The sequence below is a fragment of the Eriocheir sinensis genome, chromosome 51 (genome assembly GCF_024679095.1).
Source record: "Eriocheir sinensis breed Jianghai 21 chromosome 51, ASM2467909v1, whole genome shotgun sequence".
Lineage (NCBI taxonomy): Eukaryota > Metazoa > Arthropoda > Malacostraca > Decapoda > Varunidae > Eriocheir > Eriocheir sinensis.
Window position 1 is genome coordinate 5305639 of NC_066559.1, and position 21908 is coordinate 5327546.

At 41.8% G+C, this 21908-nt stretch overlaps 1 protein-coding gene across 1 annotated transcript in view; it reads right to left on the bottom strand.

Moving 5' to 3' along the window:
- The window catches only part of LOC126982591 (uncharacterized), a 207982-nt gene that overhangs the window by 180716 nt on the left and 5358 nt on the right, over window positions 1-21908 (bottom strand). The window contains exon 2 of the mRNA XM_050834765.1: window positions 8743-8885. Coding sequence (XP_050690722.1) covers window positions 8743-8772 — 30 coding nt within the window. The 5' untranslated portion in view covers window positions 8773-8885. The remainder of the gene's footprint in view (window positions 1-8742; window positions 8886-21908) is intronic.

Below are 21908 nucleotides of genomic sequence, written 5' to 3' on the forward strand. Positions count from 1 at the left end.
TCTCTCTCTCTCTCTCTCTCTCTCTCTCTCCTGATTTATCCCCCTCATCAGCGGTGTTTTTAATTCCTCCTGACGAGCGGATAAGGGACCAGCTGCCGCCTTGAATCACGCCCGGTGCGAGGTTGTCTATTTTATCACTTATTTTTCCACTTGGATTGAAGACCAAGAAACCAGTGTCCATGGGGAGATAACTTGGAGAAACAAATAACCCATATGTCATAGTTTAAGCGTAATATAGAATGAAGAAATATGAGAACATCCAAAGTAGCTATAATTGAAATCCTATCGGTATGGGAACGAAAAGTACGTATGAGCTCAACCAGATGTCTGATCGGGTCCATCGATTCCCTTCAAAGGATTGGTGGGGGGTAGGTAAATCTTTCATCCTCTAAACCTTGAACCTAATTAGAATGAAAAAAAAAACGAAAATGGTCTCTAAAATGTAGGAAAGAGATCACAAGTTATAATACAAACAACAACAAAAAAGAATCAGATAACCAAAAACAACACCAATGACTACTGAATTTCCTACATAAAAAAACAGTGATTATGCGAATGTACCGCTAAGAGAACGTACAAAGTAAAACTAATTAGATGACAATTAAGCCTTAACCCATTGAAACGCCTACGTAAAAAAAAAAAAAAAAAAAAAAAATAGAAACCTGTATACTGGGTGAGTGAAAAATGCGAATGAACAGCTAAGAGGCCCATAAAGGGAAAGGGGAAAGGGAAAAAGGGAAAGGGAAAACTAATTAGAGAACAAAAACGCCATAGTCTATTCAATCTCCACCGTGAAGAACACAACGCAAATCTGTACCTTACGAGAGTTGGGATGCGCGCGGCTGAGAAACCTCTACAATGAACCAGAGATGATTATAATGCGACCAAACCAGTGCCAAATTAACCCTCTTGCCTGATATCAAAACAAGAGAACCCGTACAAGCGAATGTGAACGCGTGATACTGAGAACGCCTCCCAAGGGTTTCGATTCCCCATCTCTACGTCGGGAGGGAGTTCGATCGAAAAGGCTGAAAATAAAAGATGGATTGGATGTCTTTTGCTGTGCGGTTCCAAATTTTCAATCATAAAAGGAAGAGGAAAAGAAGGAGAAGAAAGAGGAGGAGGAGGAGAAGGAGGAGAAGGGGGAGGAGGAAGAGGTAGAGGAGGAGGAGGAGGAGGAGGACGAAGAAGAAAAAGAAGACAAGAAGAGAAAGGAGAAAAGAAGAAGAGGGAGGAGGAGGAAGAGGAGGAGGAGGATGAGGAGGAGGAGGAAGATGAAGAGGAACTAGGTCTCTCTCTCTCTCTCTCTCTCTCAGCAAACTCCATAACGGGATAAAGCGCGACATGCCAGTATCAGCGGCGGGTCTAATTACTAACTACCCTCGTCAATGCGGGCCAATCAGGGACCTCAAGAGCCCCCCCCCCCGAGACGCTGTCCATCATCCTTATCACGTAATTACCGCGCCTCCTCTCGTGGTCACGCCGGCAAAGTTTTCCTTCAATAACATCCTTCGTGCATGCCTTGGGATCTTAACCGACAGGAAGCGTAGGAAGCAAAGTCATGTATCGGGGAGTTTTTTTTTTTTTTTTTTTTTTTTTACAGCTAAGGAGACAGTTCAAGGGCGTAATAAAAATAAAAAAAAAAAGAACCGCTACTTACTGCTCCTGAATAGAGGTCAAAGGAGTGTCCAAAAAAAGAGGTCAATTTCGGGAGGAGAGGTGTCCTGATACCTGGGGAGTATAGGTGTTCTGTGCAGGCGACTTGAATATCCTTGAATACGGTTTTATATGCACAGAATAAGTAAATGAAAGTAACTTAACTCTGGTTCGGCCTGAAAGTTAAGCTATGTACCCACAAGGAGGTGCTCTGAGTATATGGTGTAATACTTTTATATAATTATTTAGTCCCCATATGACGAACGTGTTGCCAGTTAACACACGCAATAATGGATGCAAGACAGATACACGGTGCCGGCTCAGTCTCTTAAACATTCCTATACCCTCGTCTGCGACAATGTTTCCGAACACTGCATCCCTTCACCACCTCGCTTCAGGCCAACTTCATTCCGCCATATATCTTCTCACTGTCGTATCACTTCTAGACACACTTTCCTTTGTAATTTTATACTCTCATCTGCATCAGTGTCTCAGCAACCCCTATCGATACACTACATATTTAATGGATCTTATCTTACATACTCCCCTAACGTTCTGTTGCTCTTACATCTGGTATTTTCTGACCGCATCTGAGCAAGTGTTTCGCATCCACAATCTCGTTACTCACACCCTTTATTCCGCGGATTGCTGAGCCCTTGAATCTACTTTTGTCTGTCTGTTCTTTCCGCATAAGTTCTCTCATTCATAACAGCACAGATCCAACATACAGTAGTGCTTCATAATGCTTCTCTAACCTATCGTTGCCTCTTTATTTGTCTGCTCTCGTGGCTGAAGTGTTACGTGATTTGGTGTTTCTATGGAAGAGTCGACACAGTATATCACTCTTAGCATCCCATCACTCTCGGTCGGTTGCCCTTATAACCTTCCTTCCACTGTTTCTAGTTCTCCCGCGCGACATATTTTCTTTTATTTCAATACAAAAATCTGAGGCTCAACAGCGGCACATCCCTGCATAATAACTACGGCCCGGCAGCACCCGTAACCTTTAGTAGAGGCGCGGGGACAGGGACGGCCGAGCAAAATGAAATAAAAGTTAACAAAGCCGGAGATTTTTGGGCGGATCGCGGGGCTTTCGTAACGGACAGGTGCAATACATCGCCTTTACGACGCTGCATTCCGGACCCCACGCACACGCAGGTAACCCGACGGCAGGTGAGGAAAGGTGACCCAGGTAAGTATATTTGCTGGAATTTACCTGCGGAACATACTCAAGGGCAAAGAACTGGACTGATGAAACGCGATAAAGCTTCGAGTGGAATGTAAAACTGCGATCTTCCCGGAAAACAATCTTACTGGCAACACTGCAAACAATATACGAACAATGCAATCGGAGCAGTTATCAAGGCACACGAGTTTTGAAGCATATTATTTTATTCCTTTGTGTGTAATGGAAGAACGAGCGTCAGATTCCTAAATTAATTTCGTAGAGTGGCGAAGTTTGTAGGAGTTATTTATTTTCTTCCTTGGTTAATTCTCACACAGCAGAAATATGCAAATAAATTAATATGTAAACAGACTCTTGACGATGACAAAGGAGAAGCAGAAGTTGACAAGATGCAGCTCTTTCGTCGTCTACTTCAGTATATTTTCTTGACATCGAAGCTAAAATATTTCTAGTCATAACGAAACTCTGATATGTCTTTTTTTAAGTAATCCGGGTAGAATAATGGATGAACACACACACACACACACACACGATGGGAAAAACACACACATCCATCTATCTTGTTAAAAAATTATCTCTCTCTCTCTCTCTCTCTCTCTCTCTCTCTCTCTCTCTTAATTAAAGCCAGCATGCAGGTGCGTGTACACACTCTATATTAATGTTAATATTTTGACTTCATTCTTTCAACACCGCGGCGTCTCCATCCATCAGGGTTTGGCACCTCGCCCTGCCCTGATGGTAGTGGTGGTGGTGGTGGTGGGGGGGGGGGGGGGTGGCGGTGGTGAGTGGTGGTGGTTGTGGTGTTGGTGGTGGGAGGAGGAGGGGGGAAGGGGAGTGGGGTGGTGGTGGCGGCGATAGGTTGTAGTGGTGATGGTGGTGGTGGTGGCGTGGTGGTGATGGGTGTAGTGGTGGTGGTGGTGGATGGCAACATATTAAAACACACACACACACACACACACACACACATACACACACTCGTTTTATTTACTGTCCCGCGAATCATTTTTATCCGGCTTTATTCAGCGATGGGAAGAAGGAAGAATAACAAGAAAATGACAAAAAAAGAGCAATAACAAGTAGGAGACCGTGATGATGATGATGATGATGTAATTTAGAGTAATAATACGAGTAATAATAATAATAATAATAATAATAATAATAATAATGAGGAGAAGAAGGAGAATATAGGAATAAAAAACAGTCTGTATAATTAAAAAACTAACAAACGAAATGATAATTATGAAGAATCTTTGAAAGAGGAGGAGGAGGAGGAGGAGGAGGAGGAGGAGGAGGAGGAGGGGAAGAGGGAAGCGGAAAATAAGAGGAAAATAAAGAAAAAAATAACAAGAACAAGAAAACGAACAATAAAATAAAATAAAATACAAAAACGAAGAAAAAGAAAAAGTAAAAAATGGAGAAGAGGAAATAGAAGAGGAAGAAGATAAATGAAGCTTCCCTCCCCCCCTTCACCGTCCTATAACTGAATCAGCGCCGCGCACATCACCACGAAAGGTTAACCGATTCGCCCATTACCTATTAATACCCACGGAGGCCGGTGAGCGAGAGAGAGAGAGAGAGAGAGAGAGTAATAGACCCATATAACTGTCCTCTTTCTCACTGTTAGTTCATCCCCCTTTCCTCCTTCCTGTCCTCCTGTCTTTACTGTCCTCCATCATCGCTAAGGGGACATACGACCTCCGCTATTCCCTTCCCCCTCCTCCCAGAGCCACGTCGCCCACCAGAGCACGAAGCAGAGCCATTAAAGTGCAGCAAACCCCGAAGACTTATTCCATGCTTTTCATCAGTACCAGAAACCCAGTAACCTAACCAACTCTTCTTCTCCTCCTCCTCCTTGTTTTCTTTCTCTTCTTTTACCTCATCTTCCTTCTCTTCTTCCGTTTCATTTTTTCTCTTCTATTTTTCTCTTCCTTCTTTTCTCTCGTCTTCTTTCATGCTTTTTCTCTTTTTCCCTCTCTTTTTTTCTCTTCCCCTTCTCCTCCTCCTTTTCTTTTTTTCTTCCCTTTTCTCTTCCTTCTTCTCCTCTTCGCCCAGGTTTCGTTTTCTGCTCCTTTTTCCATTAATTCCGTAACACTAGAAGCTCTGTTCAGAAAATCTATATCCAGACGTCCAATACAACTTTAATAAACCTAAATATGACATCCTATAACCTGCCTTTTCCTTCATATATTTCAAGTTTTTTTTCTTTATATATGTCTGTTTTTATATTTTATCAGCTATCCTAATCTATTGCTTCATATTTTATTCTTCTCGTTCAAGATTTTTTTCTTGTCACACTTTTATTGTATTTTATTTTTCCTTTTACATAATTTTTAATCTTTTTTACCGGATCACGTCATTCCTTCTACTGTAGCGTATCTCCAGTCTTCTCTTACTACATGTTCTCCGTTTTCCATCCTCTAATTCCCTCAACTACCCTTTTCCTTATACTAAACCTACCTAATCCCTCTTCGTTTACTATATACATTTTCATTTTTTTTCGTAGGCCTTATCCAAGTCAACTAGTTTCTCCTGTTACTTATTTTCTTCTGCCTCCTCATCCTGCACCTTCCCTTCCTTGCCATCCTTTCTTTAGGTGAATTGTCTTTCCCTTCAAAAACATATGCCAATCCTTCTCAGCCCACAACTATGTTCTTCACCCTCCAATATAATACAGTTCCACTCAGCTACGAAGTCAGTTTAGGCGCGGTCCGCTCGGGGAGTTCCCTGGCCACAGTGCTGCCAAATCGTACTTAATGTATTCAGAATATATGATACACACTTTCAAATGGTACGGAGATGACATGTGAGGGAGAGTGGTGCGTTGCGGGGGATGCGGCAGCGTTGTGAAGAGGTTCGAATCCCACCAAAACTAACTTCATATTTCTGTTGGATTATAATCATTCTTTAATTCATCTACTAGACCTCATCTGCGTCCTTCCCCGTTTACATAATATCCTCATTCTCTTCCTTTTTATCTCAAGTACTCTCTCCGCCTCTTCCTTTTATACAGTCTCGTTCATGAAGAGAAATTTCCGTTCACCTTATCTTCCCACTTGCTTTTCATCCTCCTACTGAACGCACACCATATGATCCTCCTCTCCTCCTCCTCCTCCTCTTCCTAATTATCTCTCAATTTTCTCCGTTTCTTCCTCCTCCGGTTCCTCCTGCTCCTCGTCTTCCACCTTCCACCTCCTTTCACCGCGCCCAATACACTTCATTCCTCTATCCATACATGTCTCCTTTCCCTCCTCCTCCTCCTAATTATCCCTCTACTTTCTGTTTCTTCTTCCTTCTCCTCCTACTCTTCGTCTTCCTCTAAGCTGCCTCGCCGCAAGATATCCTCCTTTTTCTTCCTTCTCCTCCTCCTTCTCTTCTTAATTTTTTCTCTACCTTCTCTTCTTCCCTCTTCTCTTCATTCCTTCTATCTCTAACACACCTGCATCCCTGTACACCATAATACTCGTACTTCTTTTCCTCCTCCTCCTCCTCCTCCTTCTCCTTGTCCTCCACTAAGCCGCCCCGCCCAACGAGACTGACACACTCACGCACAACTTGAAGGTTTATCAGCCGCACGTAATCAGCTGTCCACTCAAGTGACGCTCTATTGATCAAGGCGCCGCGGACGAGATGAAAAAGAAATGAGGAGGATAGATAGAAAGGGTGAAGGAGGACGGGGACGGGGAGGGAGGTGGAGAGGGATGTCTTGTATAAATAAAAGCGAAGGCACTGAATGTAGGAGTAAGGAAGAGAAGGACGGGAGAATTAAGGGAAGAGGAAGGAGAGGGATGTAGGAACGAAAAGGAGGGATGGAGGAAGTTGAAGAGGAAAGAAGGAAGGGAGGGGGAGAGGGATGTCTTGTATAAATGGAAGAGTACTGTGTGTATACATATAGGAGAAAAGAAGGAAAGGACGGAGAGTTTAGGGAAGAGGAATGAGTAAAAGGGATGGAGGAAGATGAAGAGGAAAGGAGAGAAACAAGGGATAAAAGGTGAGGAAGGGGAAGAGATATGAATAGAATAAGAAATGACTGACAGGAAAATGACGTGCAAGAGATGGTATAATAAAAAGGAGAAGTAGAGGCAGATAAACATATAAAGATCGACAGACAGATAAATTAAGAGGTAAATGGAAATGAAAGCACACACATCCACACACCGAAACGCACACAGGGACAGATAAACATCCATCCACGCACACACACACATAAAGAAACACAAACAAACACAAGCATACACACACACACGGGGAAAGATAAACACACACAAACACATACACACACAGAGGACGGGAGTGGCCTTGGTTCATGAAATACAGAAGAATAAAACACAGGAACGAACGAAACGGAAAGAAACACAAACGAGAACAAAGAGAGAGTTAACATGGAATTGAATTGAAGAGAAAATGTCAAAAAGAAAAGAAAAGAAAAGAAGGGGATGAAAGGAGGAGAGATAGAAAGTGCAACTGAATAAATGAGGAAACAAAAGAATGACTCACGGAAGCGATGCACAAAGGACTTTAAGAGAAAAACAAACAAAAAAAAAAAAAGAAAGGAGGCGAGGAGAGAAGTGGAAGAAGGAGAATGAATGCAGCACGAGACAAAGGAATGAAAATGGGAAAGATAGAAGAGACGAGGACGAGAAAAAAAAAAAGAATTAACCGAAGCGAGAGGACACAGACATAATACAAGTCAAGAAAAAAAAATGAAGGTTAGGAAGTTTGGAGTCGATGAAGGAAAGGTAAGGTGAGGCGAAGTAAGGTGTGTGTGTGTGTGTGTGTGTGTGTGTGTGTTAGGGGGGGAGGATGCAGGAGTGTGTGTTGCATAGACAAGAAGTTGATCCCTGGTGTTGGGTGGCGTAGTGTTGCAGCACGTAACGCAACTTGCCGTGGAGGTGAAAGACACTTATAAATCCACATTCTTAATACATTTCGGGCTCCCATTAAAACTATTTCCCAAGGTCACAGAGAAGATTAATAGCGTTTTCATGGGTGATTTTTCCGCTCAAGATGCAGAAGTCAGGTTAAGCTATCACTGGGGAAACAAAATAGGCCATGAAAATCTCAGCAGTTTTTACGAGAGGTTTTTCAAAGAGGCGAACTGAGATGCCGAGACGTTAAGAAGACTGGTTTAGTATTCTCAGGTTGGAGGGAAGATGAGAAATATATGATAGCTAATATAGACTCCTTAGTTAACGAGACCATAACATGTACAGGTCGTTCTGGGTTTATAGGAGTTTAAGGACCGTATTACTAAACATTTCGTCGTCAAAGTTCACATATTTGACAAGGCTTTCGTAGGAGTTTGGGGCATTTCCAGAAGCAGTTTAATGACCCTGGTGGTAGTGTGACCCTTCTTCTGTACCGTGAACCTAAAGAAACACTCATTAGAACCCGATTGATCCCCTCTTTGACCTTTAGAAATAGTTGATGTGAGAAGCAAATGTGTCTTATAAAACTGACCTAAGTATTTTTGAACGAATATAATGTAACCTCTAACAATGCATTTCTAAATTGACGTGTTTCATTTGCCGTAAGATTTAAATAACATTCCACAGAAGAAGGATATCAAGGAACGTTTTGCAGGGTGGAGCCAAGAAATGGATACATACGTTATTTAAATCTTATAAAACTGTGTGAATGGACTCCTTGGTTTCAACCTGCAAAACATTCCTGAAGGGGTGACCTTGAACGCCTATTTTATGGAATGTTATCTTAATCTTATGAAATGTTATCTAAATATCTTAAAACGCTTACATTTACGCCAGAATAACATCTTAATTTATCATGTACTGAAAATAAATAGTGTTTTAATATATTGAAACTTACTTCACACGGCTCCTTCAGAAACACCGTCGTAGCATGCATAAGACAACCAACTGCAGTCACACAACGGGAGGCCTTACCTGGGAGCCCTCGAGGAACCACTGCAGCATGGGCCTGTGCTCCCCCGTGAAGGGCTGCCGCAGCTGACACCCGATCTTAATGCGCTCCGTGGGCTCGTAGATCTCCCGCCCGCCCACCAGCACCGGGGGGGCCAGGCGCTCCTCTGCGGGGAGAAACGGTGAGGAGTGAATGAGGTGTGGAGGTGATTAGCGTGGTGGGGAGGAGACTGTGAGGTGATTGGAGTGGTGAGAGTGAAGACTGTGTGATGATTAGAGTGGTGAGTGAAGATTGTGAGGTGATTGGAGTTGGTGAGAGAAGATTGTAAGGTGAAAAGTGTGTGGGGAGATTGTGAGATGATTGAAGTGTGTGGAAGGTTTTGAGTTGATTGGAATAGGGAAGGTAAAGATTTTGAGGTAACTGGAGTAGGGGAGGAAGAAAGATTTTGAGGTGATTGGAGTAGGGGAGAGAGAAAGATTTGGATGTGATTGGAGTGGGTGAGAGAAGATTGTGAAGTGACGTAATCATATGGGAGGAGATTGGCAATGTGTGGACTGTTGTGAGACATATACGCTACTTCTCTGCACGCGGAAGGAGAGATAAAAAAAAATGAAGCTTAGTGGTGTGGTGAGTGGGGTGCTGTGGTGATGGAAAGACGAAGTGAGTGACTGTGTGTGTGTGTGTGTGTGTGTGTGTGTGTGTGTGTGTAAAGTGAAAACATTAAAAAAAAAACCACCGCCAATATTCCTATCCGTGCTTCTACACACTCCTACTACTAACACCACAACCACCACCACTACTACTACTACTACTACTACTACCACCAATACAACAAAAACTAAATATACTGCTAGTAATGGTGTTTTTATAACTGTTGCTGTTTTCCTACCAACCTTAATAACTCAAAAGGAAAAAAAATGCATCTTGCTATCAAAACTTGGTAGAAAGGAGCGAGTAATAAATGCGTCTTGCTATCAAACTTGGTGGAAAGGAACGAAAAATAAATGCGAGTCTGACCTACAACCAAACCCATAAAAAAAACTGTATTAAAAATTTACGAACTGAAGAGAACGTTGAAGACGAATAAACAAAACCGAGGAACTGAAATATAGGTCATCTTCGGGGCGGGGGGTGGGGGTGGGGGGGGGGAAGAGAGAGAGAGAGAGAGAGAGAGAGAGAGAGAGAGAGAGAGAGAGAGAGAGAGAGAGAGAGAGAGAGAGAGAGAGAGAGAGAGAGAGAGAGAGAGAGAGAGAGAGAGAGAGAGAAGAGAGAGAGAGAGAGAGAGAGAGGAGGGAGGGGAGGGGAAAGTAAATAGGTAAAGTAGGTAGGGAGGGTAGGAGGGAGGGAGGGAAGGAACAGGTGTGGGGTAGTGAATAAGTGGTTTAAAATTCATAAGACGCTGCTACGGTACATGGGCTTATATAAATAGGGAGGAGAGAGAGAGAGAGAGAGAGAGAGAGAGAGAGAGAGAGAGAGAGAGAGAGAGAGAGAGAGAGAGAGAGAGAGAGAGAGAGAGAGAGAGAGAGAGAGAGAGAGAGAGAGAGAGAGAGAGAGAGAGAGAGAGAGAGAGAGAGAGAGAGAGAGAGAGAGAGAGAGAGAGCAGAGGGGAGAGGGAAGATACAGAGGGAAGGAAGAAGCTGTGCAAATGAGGAGATGAAGAAAGAGATGGTAGCAGAGAGAGGAAAACCCAGATGGAAAATAATAATAAAGTAGAAGGCGATGTAGTAGGAAGTATCCATAATTCTGAGATAAGTTTAGACGTCCCCAAGCGTGTCTGTGTGTCGCCAAGCTGGGTACGCGTGTCTGTGGTTAGGTCTGTCTGTCTGTGCCTCAAACCTAGCGTCTCAACCTTTACTGTCTACCTGCAACGACGAGTTAAGTGTATTTTTAAGGTTTGCGATTACCGATGAATGTTTGTAAATAAAGCTTTTCGTAGATATAACAAAGGAGAGCTGGGATTCGCAAAACGATGGGTAGAAAGGCGATGAAAAAAAAACGTAGAATAGTAAATAGGAGATGATATAAACGATGGATACAAAGATGGATATTAAGAAAACAAGATATATGGAACACACTGACAGGGAGAGATTCAGACAGTTCTAATTGATGGAAGAAAGGGGAGAGAGAAGATTTGAAGATAACAAAAACGGCTGGAGAAAACAAAAAGCAAGTGAATGATAAACAGAACACGTCAAGAAGACCTACAGATGAATGAAGAACGATAATAATGAAAAAAAATATGATAAAGGAAAATGAACAAAACAGTCGAGGATAGCTACTGATAAGTGATAAACGGTAATAAGAACAAAAAATATAAATGACAGGCAAAGCAGAATATATTGAGTTTATTGACACGGAGTCGCTTGGAGGCGCGGAAGGAAAAAGGGAGGAAGGGAGAGGGAGGAGGTGAAGGAAGGGGAGCAAGGGAGAGGGATGAGGGTGACGGAAGGGGATAAGCGAAACCAGAGCAATACTGAGACAGGGAGTGAGGGATTGCAGGGGAGATTTGTAAGCAGAATATATGTATCTTGTAGTGTGTGTGTGTGTGTGTGTGTGTGTGTGTGTGTGTGTGTGTGTGTGTGTGTGTGTGTGTGTGTGTGTGTGTTCGTGGATGAAAGAATGGAAAATATATGGTTATGTGATTGGATAACACAGGTGAGAAAGAAGGATGCACAGTAAAAAATGCACAATAAAAAACAAAAATTGAGGGTAAGGTGAAAAGCTAAAGGTGAAAGTTTAATTAGTATTGTGTTAATATGTAAGGCGGTTAATAAATATGAAATATGCCTTGACCTGGATTATTGAAATATTCTCTCTCTCTCTCTCTCTCTAAGAGAGAGAGAGAGAGAGAGAGAGAGAGAGAGAGAGAGAGAGAGAGAGAGAGAGAGAGAGAGAGAGAGAGAGAGAGAGAGAGAGAGAGAGAGAGAGAGAGAGAGAGAGAGAGAGAGAGAGAGAGAGAGAGAGAGAGTGTGATACCCTCCCCTTTGAAGTATAATTACGTTACCTGAGTGATCTATAGTACACCTGAGTGCAAGAAACGGAACTAATAATAATAATAATAATAATAATAATAATAATAATAATAATAATAATAATAATAATAATAATATAATGGAGATGTAATTCTCTATTCACATGAGAAAAGTGAAAGAGAAAAAGGGAGAGGGAGGTTTTAACAGGGACAGAGAACAAAGAAGAGGAGGCGGAGAAGAGGAGGGAAGGATACAAGGTGGAAAAGAGAAGAGGGAGGGAAAGACGGAGAGTGGAGGAGAAATGATGGAGATTGAGAAAGTGAGGGACAGCGGCTGGAGGAGAGGAAAGGAAGGGAGGGACGGAGGGTAAGGGGAGAGAGGAAGGCGAGAGGGAGGGAAGGAGGGAGGGAGAGGAGGGGAGAAAGGTGTTAAGCTAAGTGGCCATTAGGGATATTAAAAGAAGAAGAAGTGAAGAAAGGGAGAGTACAAGGAATAATATTGATGCCTGACGGGGAGGAATGAGGGAATCGGAAAAAGAGAGAACAGAGGGGAAGGCAATATGATAAAAAAAAAACATAAAGAAAGACGAGAGAGGTGAAAATAGATGGTACAGACTTTGGATTTCAAGACCAGAGTAAGAGAAAAGGTTTGTTTAGAAAGAGAAAAATAAGACCATGGAATAGTGGATAATTAAAACACTAGGAAATGCAATATGAAAAAAGTATTAGGAAAGATGAGAAAAGTAAAAATAGATGATAAAGTCTTTGAATAACCAGAGCAGACTAAAAAGGAAGGTTAGTTTAAAAGAGGAGAAAGAAAATAAGAGGAGTAAAGGAAGAAGTAAGTTAAGATCTAGAACAAAGGAAACGAGAAGAAAAGGAAAATGTGAAAAATAAGAGGAAAGATGGTAAAGAATATGAAATAACAAGGCGAACTAGAAGAGACGGTTGGTTTAAAGAGAGAAGAAAGAGAATAGGAAGAGTAAGGGAAGGAGTAGAGGAATATTTAAAACAAAGGAGACGAGAAGAAATGGAAAATGTGAAAAAAATAGAGGAATGATAAAGAATAAGGAAAAACAAGGCAGGGTAAAAGAGAAGGTTATTTTTAAAAGAGCTGAAAGAAAATGAGAAGAAAAAGTAGGAAGGAAGGTTTAGAACTAAGGATATATACAAAGAAAATGAAAAATAAAAAAACAAAACAATGAATTAGCAAAAAAAAAAGTAAACAAGTAGATAATCAAACTGAAAAGAAAATAGAAAAAAGTAATTAATATAAAGCTAAATTCAACTCTTTCCTTTTATTCAACTTCATAAAACTCTAGTTACCAAAAAAACATGACCAACCCATCACCCCCCCAAAAAAGGTTAACATAAGCAATAAAAACACACACATATAAAACCTTCCTTTTAGCCAGCTCATGAAATTCTAGGTGTATGAAAATTAAACCTACTACTCACCCTGCCTAAAAAGAAAGAGAGAGAGAGAGAGAGAGAGAGAGAGAGAGAGAGAGAGAGAGAGAGAGAGAGAGAGAGAGAGAGAGAGAGAGAGAGAGAGAGAGAGAGAGAGAGAGAGAGAGAGAGAGAGAGAGAGAGAGAGAGAGAGAGAGAGAGAGAGAGAGAGAGAGAGAGAGAGAGAGAGAGAGAGAGAGAGAGAGAGAGAGAGTCATACTAGATGTATCACTCCTCTCAGTTATACATACAAAAAATACCCCACCCCCCAAACAAACATAAGTAGTAAACACACACACACACACATACACAACCTTCCTTCCTGTTACTCAGCTCATAAAATTCTAGGTATATAAAAATTAAACCACCTACTCACCCAGCCAAAAAAAAAAAAAAAAAAAAAAAAAAAAGAGCGAGAGAGAGAGCGAGAGCATAGTATATGTATCCACCTCTCAGGCCATCAGTACCTCGCCTGTTCCCTCTTTAATCTCTTATTTTCCTTGATGTTTCCCTTGCCGACTTTAATATTGCTCTCATAACGCGGAATGTATGTGGCGTAGGGAGCGGAGAAGGAGGACGGTGGAGGAAGGAGGAGAAGGGGAGTGAGGAAGAAATGAGAGGTAGTGGAGGAAGGGAGGAAGGAGGATAAGGTAGGGAGAGAGTAAGGTGAGGGTGGGAGGCAGGAGAAGGGGGAGAAAGAGTGGATGGTAGAGGAAGAAAGAAGGAAGGAGAGGAGGTGGAGGGAGGCAAAAGGAGAGGAGAGGAAGGAGAGGAGTAAGGAATAAGGAGAGAAGGAGAGGATGATGTAAGGAGGGAGGAAGGAGAGGGAGAGGAAGGAGGTGGGGAAGGAGAGGATGATGTAAGGAGAAGGGAGGCAGGAGAGGGCAGTGTTGGAGGGAAGGACGGAGGGAGAAGGGAGGAGAGAGGAAAAGGATTTGTGGGCGGAAGGCCAGAGAGGAAGGGAAGAGGAGTGGGAACGTTTAGACGGAATATGAGATGAAGGTTGGCCGTGGAAAGGAAGGGAATGGAGAGGGGGATGATGATGAGGAGGAGGAGGAGGAGAAGGAAGATGAGGAAATTGTGGGTAGGGAAGAAGGGATGCTGAGAGAGAAAAAAATAGGAAGAAAGTGAAGAAAAACGTAAACATGACAGTAAATTGGAAAAAAAATGTTTAGTGGAAAGGCAAGAACGGAGAAAATTGTGGAAAGGACAAAAAGGGAAGTAATTAATATAAGACCAGAAGCCAAAAGCAAGTGAAAAAAACAACATTAAAGAGAAGAAACAAGGTCATGACAGCAACGAATACGAGTAACATTTAAAGAAAACCAGATAATGACATCAAACAAGAAAAAGTTGAGGATTACGTAGGAGACAAAAACACAAATAAATCAAAATAAATGGAAAAGAAACGGTACCAAAAAGAATAAATGAGACGAGAATATATAACTTCTTGACTATGGAAGAAAATCGTTAAGTGGAGACGAAGAAGTTGAGAAGAAGAAAAACTAGAAAACGAAAAGGTAATGGAAGGAAGAGGAAAGTTTGAAACCCATGATTGACAGCGAGCGAGGAAGACATGGAAAAAGAAGAGAAAGCATCAGAAAAGTAAAGAAGGAAAAACAGTAGAAATGATAAAGAGGAGGAGGGAGAAGAAGGGCGGTTTAGGTCATCGGGAAAGTAGATGGTAGGCAAGGGAGAGAGAAAAAAATACTTCAGATAAACTGGAGGCAAAAAGACAGTAAAAAAAAAAAAATGAGAAGAGAGCGAAGTTCTGTACATAACAAAGTACGAGAAAAACAGGGAAGGTTATCGGGAAAGTGGGTGACAGGCAAGGGATAGAAGAAAAAAAAAGAAAATTATATACAAAGAGAAATTAGAAGCCGAAAAATAAAGTAAAAAGTAGGAATTAGAGAAAAAGGGAGACTGGTACATAACAAAGGAAGGAGGGAATCAGAAGAAGTTGTTGAGAGGCAAGGGAAAGAAGAAAAAATATATGCAAAGAAAAAAAGAAGAAGAAAAGTCAAAAGTAGGAATGAAGAGGACAAGAGATAAGCAAGATAAATGTAATGTAGGTCAGATACGTAGGCAGGCAGGTAGGTAGGTAGGTTCAGTAATTAACAGGCGGGTGCACTGGCAAAAGGCGGAGAAAGAAAAAAACACAGAAAAAAATGAATAAATGCGAGAAATGTGATAGAGGGAAAAAAATACGCGAAGAGCAGAGATAAAAGAGAGAGACAGAAAAAAAAACATGAGGGGAGGAAGTGGAATTTGTGGGCGTTACGTGGAAAAAAAAAGGAGTGACTGACAAGAGAAAACGGAAAGTAAAAAATATATTGAGGTAGTGAATACGCGAATAGAAAATGGGAGGTAAAAAAGAAAACGGGGTGTAGTAGAGAGAAGAAGAAAATAGTGTATGTGTAGGTGTGGCGAGTGGAAGCGAGTAAAGGGGAAGAAAATGGAAAGAATTGAAGAAATAGAAAATGGGATGTGAAGTGATACGCGAATAGAAAATGGGAGGAGAAAAAAACTGGGTGTAGTAGACAGGAGGAGAAGAAAAGAAAGTGTGAGTAGGTGAGACGAGTAGATGCGAGTAAAGGGGAAGAGAAAGAAAGAAGTGAGGAAATAAAAAAAAGGATGTGAAGGAGAGAAAGAAGGAAACTGTGTAGACGTTGAGAGTGAGAGGAACGAAAAGGAATCAGAAAGAGAAAATAACGAAAATGGAAATGTGAGGTTGAGAATTTTATGCTAGTGAAAAAGATTGTAATGACGGGGAGAAAAACAGGAATAAAAACGGATGATGAGTGGAAAAGAAGCGAAAAAGAAAGCATAAAAAGAGAAAAGCATGAAAAACGAGGTGAGGAAGGGTAAGGTCAGTAAGGCAGAATAAGAATCAGAATAAAATTTAAAAATGGAAACCAAAAATCGAAAAGCGAAAAGCCAAAAAATAAGCCGAGAAAAAGAGGGAACATTAAATAACGAGAGAGAGAGAGAGAGAGAGAGAGAGAGAGAGAGAGAGAGAGAGAGAGAGAGAGAGAGAGAGAGAGAGAGAGAGAGAGAGAGAGAGAGAGAGAGAGAGAGAGAGAGAGAGAGAGAGAGAGAGAGAGAGAGAGAGAGAGAGAGAGAGAGAGAGAGAGAGAGAGAAAACATACGTATGCTGATTTAGTGCAACATGAAATTATGCGTTATTTAAGGACTGATCGAATATGTTAAAGAAAAAAAGTAACAGCATTGAACTATCGAAGGAGAGGGAACAGATGTCAAAACCTTAAGCTGAGTTCTCAAATGGAGGAAATAAGTCTTTGATTAAGCTCTTAACTCCCTTTTATCCCAATCTGAAATAAAGAAGAAATTTGATGTTTAGCGCGATGTGCCTTCCAGCCTTCAGATGTGTAATTACTTTTGTGTTGGACAATTAGAGGAGGTCGATAAGGGTTGCTGAGTGTAAGAAAAAAAGCAACTAGGAGGAAGAGAACGATGTCGGAGAGGAAGAATAGAATAGAATAGAAATGGAATAGAAAGAACAGTAACAATAATCAGAAGAAAAAGAAAGAGAAAGAAGACGAGGAAGAAATAATAGAAGAAAGTAAATGAAGATATAGAAGAAAAGGAGGAGGAGGAGGAGGAGGAGGAAGGAAGTAGCCTCAGGTGACTCGACTAACCGGCTTACAAATGTTGCCGGAGACCTCTGGGGAACCCTGGATTACCGACACCTCCTCCTCCTCCTCCTTCTCCTACTCCTCCTCCTCCTCCTCTTACACTTCCTCCCCTCCTCCTCCTCTTTTCTTGTATTTTAGTTCGTCGCATTCTTTTCCTCGCCCATTTCCTCCACCTTCTTTTCCTTTTCCTTTTCCTGCTCATACTCTTTCCTTCCGTCGCTAACTACATTTCCTTCTTTCCTCTTCTGGCTATGGTAGTTAATATTTTTTTTTCTGTTCTTTCTGGGTTTTATTTTATCTGATTATGTATTGATGTTGTTATTCGAACTCTCCACGTCCTGTCCTTTTCCAGTTCCCTTTTCTCCCTTCATTTTGTTTTCTTCTACCTTTTTTTCATCTCTTTCTTCTAAATCTGTCATTTCTTCTTTTTCTTCCTCCTTCTCTTCTTTCTTTTCTTCTTCCTCCTCCACCACTTCTTTTTTCTTCCTTCTCCTCTTCTTTTTCTTCCTCCCATTCTATTCTTCCTTTTCTTCTTCCTCCTCCACCACTTCTTTTTTCTTCCTTCTCCTCTTCTTTTTCTTCCTCCTCCTCCTATTTTTTCCTCTATATGTGGATTCCTCTTTCTTTCTTCTACCATATTTTACACTTATTCCTCCATTTTCTCCTCCTCCTCCCCTTTTTCTTCCTCCCATTCTATTCTTTCCCCTCCAGTAGGTTTTCCCATTTTTTCTTCTGGGCTTTTTTTCCCCTAATTCCCCGATTCCCTCCTCCTCTTTTTCTTTTTCTTCCTCCTTCTTTTTCTCAAACAGGTCTCCCAGTTCCTTCTTCTACCCTTTTTTCCCCTTATTCTTCCATTTCCTCCTCCTTCTCCTCTTTTTCTTCCTCCCCTTTCTCTTCTTTCTCCTCCAGTAGGTTTCTCCCTTTCTTCTACTCGTTTTCCCCTTATTTGTCCATTTCCTCCTTCTCCGCTTCCTTTTTTCTCCCCCCCCCTCCTCTACTTTCCCCTCCAGTAGGTTTCCCAGCGGCCTCATCCTTCTCTGGGCTGATCATTAGTTTCTTTACGCCTGTCTCCCTGTCAACACCAGCCTTCTCCTCCTCCTCCTCCTCCTCCTCCGCGTCCCTACCACATAAGTAAACCATTTTGTCATTTTGTCACGCTTTCCTTTGTTCATTTCACCAATTTGCCGTTTTTATTTATTTGTAACTATATTTTCTTACTTTTCTTCTTCTATTCTTTCTTTTCCATGTGGATTCCCCTTTCTTTCTTCTGCCCTTTTCTCCACTTATACCTCCATTTCCTCCTTCTCCTCCTCCTCTTCCATTTTCTTCCTCCTCCATTTTTTTTTTGTACTTTTATCCAGATTTTTCTACCTTTTTTGTCGTTTATTTTCTACTTCTTTTCTTTTTTGTGTGTTTTAGGTAATATTTTCTCTCTGACTCTTCCCTCATATTATCGCATGTTTTCCTTGTTCTCTTTTGTTCCTTTCCTTCTTTTTTGTCTATTTGCCACCATGTTTTGTTACTCTTCCCCCTCCCTGTTTCTTCTTTTATTATGTTTATTCACCGTAATTTGTTTCTTTTGCCTCTCCCCTTTTATTAGAGTATATTTTTCCTTCCTTTCTTCTAAATTCGAATAATCATCTTAATTTGCCTGCTTCTATGTTATCAGGCATTTTTTTTAGTTTTGTTTGTTTGTTCTCCTATGGACAATGTGTATTTTTCGATCTTCCTTTATGTTAGCGCCGATTATCTTCCTTTTAACTATCTCACATCATCATCATCATCTTCCCCTTCTCTCCCTTTATCTCGTTTCCTTCCTGCTCGTCCTCCTTTTATTTCTTTTCCTCCATTTTTTCTTCCACTTCCTCCTCCTCTATTCTTTCTCCTTTTCCTCTTCTTTTTCTTCCTCCTCCTTCTCTTCTTTTTTCTTCCTCCTTTTCCTCTTCTTTGTCTTCCTCCTCCTTCTCCTCTTCTTTTTTCTTCCTCCTTTTCCTCTTCTTCGTCTTCCTCCTCCTTCTCCACTTCTTTTTCGTCCTCCTATTCCACTTCTTTTTCATAGACAGATTCAACGCCTTACACCTTGCCTCCTATTGACCTTGCCTTTATCTGTTCTGGTCCCGCCCACACCTTCACCTGTCTTTTAGTACTTCCTCATCAGGCCTTCCTTGCACACCTTTACCGGAGCTTAAGTAAGAGACGCAGCTAGAAATACAAAGATCCATCCACGTCTGTTTTCTTATTTATTATTGTCTTTTTTCCGATGTTAAATTTTCTCTTCTACTTTTCTTGCTACAGTTCCCATTCTTTTCGTTTTCTTGTCCTGGCCTCTGTTCGTTTTACTCTTACTCTTCCCTCTTGTGTACTCCTGCCCACCCAGTTTACAGCCACTGGAATGCCGGTACGAAACGATGGTGATAAGTTAGCATTTTTAAGTACCAGAACGAGAACGGAGAACGTGGTCGGAGGCAACAGCAGCTTCCTAAAACGTAATGAGTAATTTTAATCAAGGGACAAAAGCTGCGGAATTTTAAGACAATTTGCAAAGGAGATAATTTTACTTGCACGCGGCATAGAAAGAAATCTCAGCATGCCACACTGAACCTATAATAAAACTCACTGGCTTGGCATGCTTACAATTCGTTATTTCGACATTTTCAACGTACCAAACGCCTTCACTCTTGGATTGGCTAGAATACACATCGATATTACAGCTTCAAAATACGATAAACATGATAAAAAGCGATAAAACGAAAAATATGGATAAAAAATAATGTCACATGTACATTTGAGACCGCAGCTTCCATTCTGATAAGTAAATTCAGGTTGCCACTACATGATAAAAAAGTACCAACACACACACACACACACACACTACCCCCCCCGTCCCCCTGACACCCATATTCACCCTACACTCCCCAACACAGTGAGTCCCAAAACACCCATACACACGCACACCCCTTTCACCTCCCCTACACTCCTTGAACACCTGCCCTACTCTACACCCCCTACACAGCCCCCACCACACCTGTCCACACTTCGGCCCCTCATAAAGATTGATCAACGGCGCCTCGGGGTCCCATTCCTTCCCCGAGAGAACAATCAACAGAAATAACGAGAAAAATCATATTGCAACGCTACCGATTATGTCGACATGTGTGTGTGTGTGTGTGTGTGTGGAAGGGGGTTATGTGTGGGGGGAGGAGGTGGTCGTGTGTGGCTGGGGGGCGGGAGGAGGGGGCTGTAAGTGCGTGTGTGTGTGTGTGTGTGTGTGTGTGTGTATGTGTGTGTGTGTGTGTGTGTGTGTAGGGATGTATGTTTGTATGTACGCATGAGGTGTAAGTGTATGTAAGGTATGTATGAATGTGTATATGCAAGTGTAAGCGTGTACGTACGTGTGTGTGTGTGCGTGTATAAGCTGGCCATTAACACAACACGGACAAGTGGTGCCGTTGATAAATCATTGTTGCCTCGCGTCGTTTTTCCGTAATTACTTTCCCATTAAGTGCCATTAATTAACAACCTTCCAAGCCGCTTGCCCTAGGTGGTCTCCATTAAGGGGAGGGAGCAGGAGGTGGAGGAGGAGGCACGGAATAAAAAGGTAATTACTATATTGATTTTTTTTTTTACAGCAAGGGAGGCAGCTCATAAAAAAAAAAAAAAAAAAAAAAAACGCTGGGCGCTGCTCCGACAAAAGAAAACAGAACGATAGGCCAGAAAAGAGGTCAAATTACTACTACATCTGAAGTAAAGATTATCATCACTACTGCTACTACTACAGCTACACAACAATTTCTGGGAAAAAAATAGAAAGCAGAGAAAAATCTCAACAAAACTAATCTAACCAAAAATCAGGCTCAGATGATGAAAGAAAAATGTAGGATTACGATGGTGGTGAAGACGTTGAAGATGATGAACAACAACATGAAAACTAAGCATGTAAACGTTTGGGAATTGAAAAAAACAAACTGAAAACGAGAACGTAAAAAAACAATGACCTTCCTCTTACCGTCGAGTCCCACAACACACATCCCACCACTCAGCCAGTCACTCAGTCAATCCATAAAGCAATAGAACTAACAAAAGAGTATATGTAATAGTGAGTAACTCTAATCAAGGGACAAAAGTTGCATTATTTTAAGACAATTTACAAAGAAGACAATTTTACTTGCAACGCTTCCCTCATTTGGACGTCGATGATTATGATAATGATGACGATGATGACACCAGTACCTATTGATGGGGGTGGTTGTGCTGGCGTGGGTGGGGGGGGGGGGATAATTGTTCTTTAGTGTGTGTCTGTGTGTGTGTGTGTGTGTGTGTGTGTGTGTGTTCGTATGGGTGGGTGCGTGGGTGTGGGTGTGCAACTGTGCATGCGTGCGTGAGTGCGTGCGTTCGTGTGTACAAATAAATCCCCTTTTCTATGTGTATTTTCTCCCCTCAGTGTTCCGTGTAAGGCTTGAGTGCACGCGAATGCCTTTGTGGCGCTCTTTTTCCCTTTTCCGCTTTTTCCCTTTCCGTTCATCCTCTTTTTTCCGTTTGCTGCCCTTTTTCCATCTCTTTCCCATTTCAGCGCCGAGAGCCACAAAGAGCTGGCCAGTCGTGGGGAGGAAGGGGAAGGGAGATGAAAGAGACCTGATGGGGTTGGATGAGGTGAGACCCGGTGGGAAGAATAGAGGATGGGGAAGAGAATGGGGATGGGGAAAAGGTACAAAAAATTAGAAGGTTATGATAATGCTGGGAAAAATAGGAGAAAAAAATGAGGAAGATGGATGCTGTAGTGGTAGAAGAGATAAAAGGAGATGACGGGAATGGTTGGTGATGAAGGGGAAGAGGAAGGAAGGGAAGAGAGGAAGGGGGGTTTCGGCGGTGATAAGTAGAGAAGGGGAAGTATAAGGTATAAGGAGAGAGGTAATGTGATGGTGGTGGTGGTGGTGACGAAATGTTTGAGGGGAGAACACCTGTATGGGGAGAGACAAGGATTTTTTTCAGTTTTAGATTAAGTTCTCTTCTATTTCAAGTAAGATTGCCTGTAATGTCACCACCACTACTTCTCCGTACACTGCATTTGCTAATAATGATACTGATAACGACGTCAATATGGGATAACATCTCA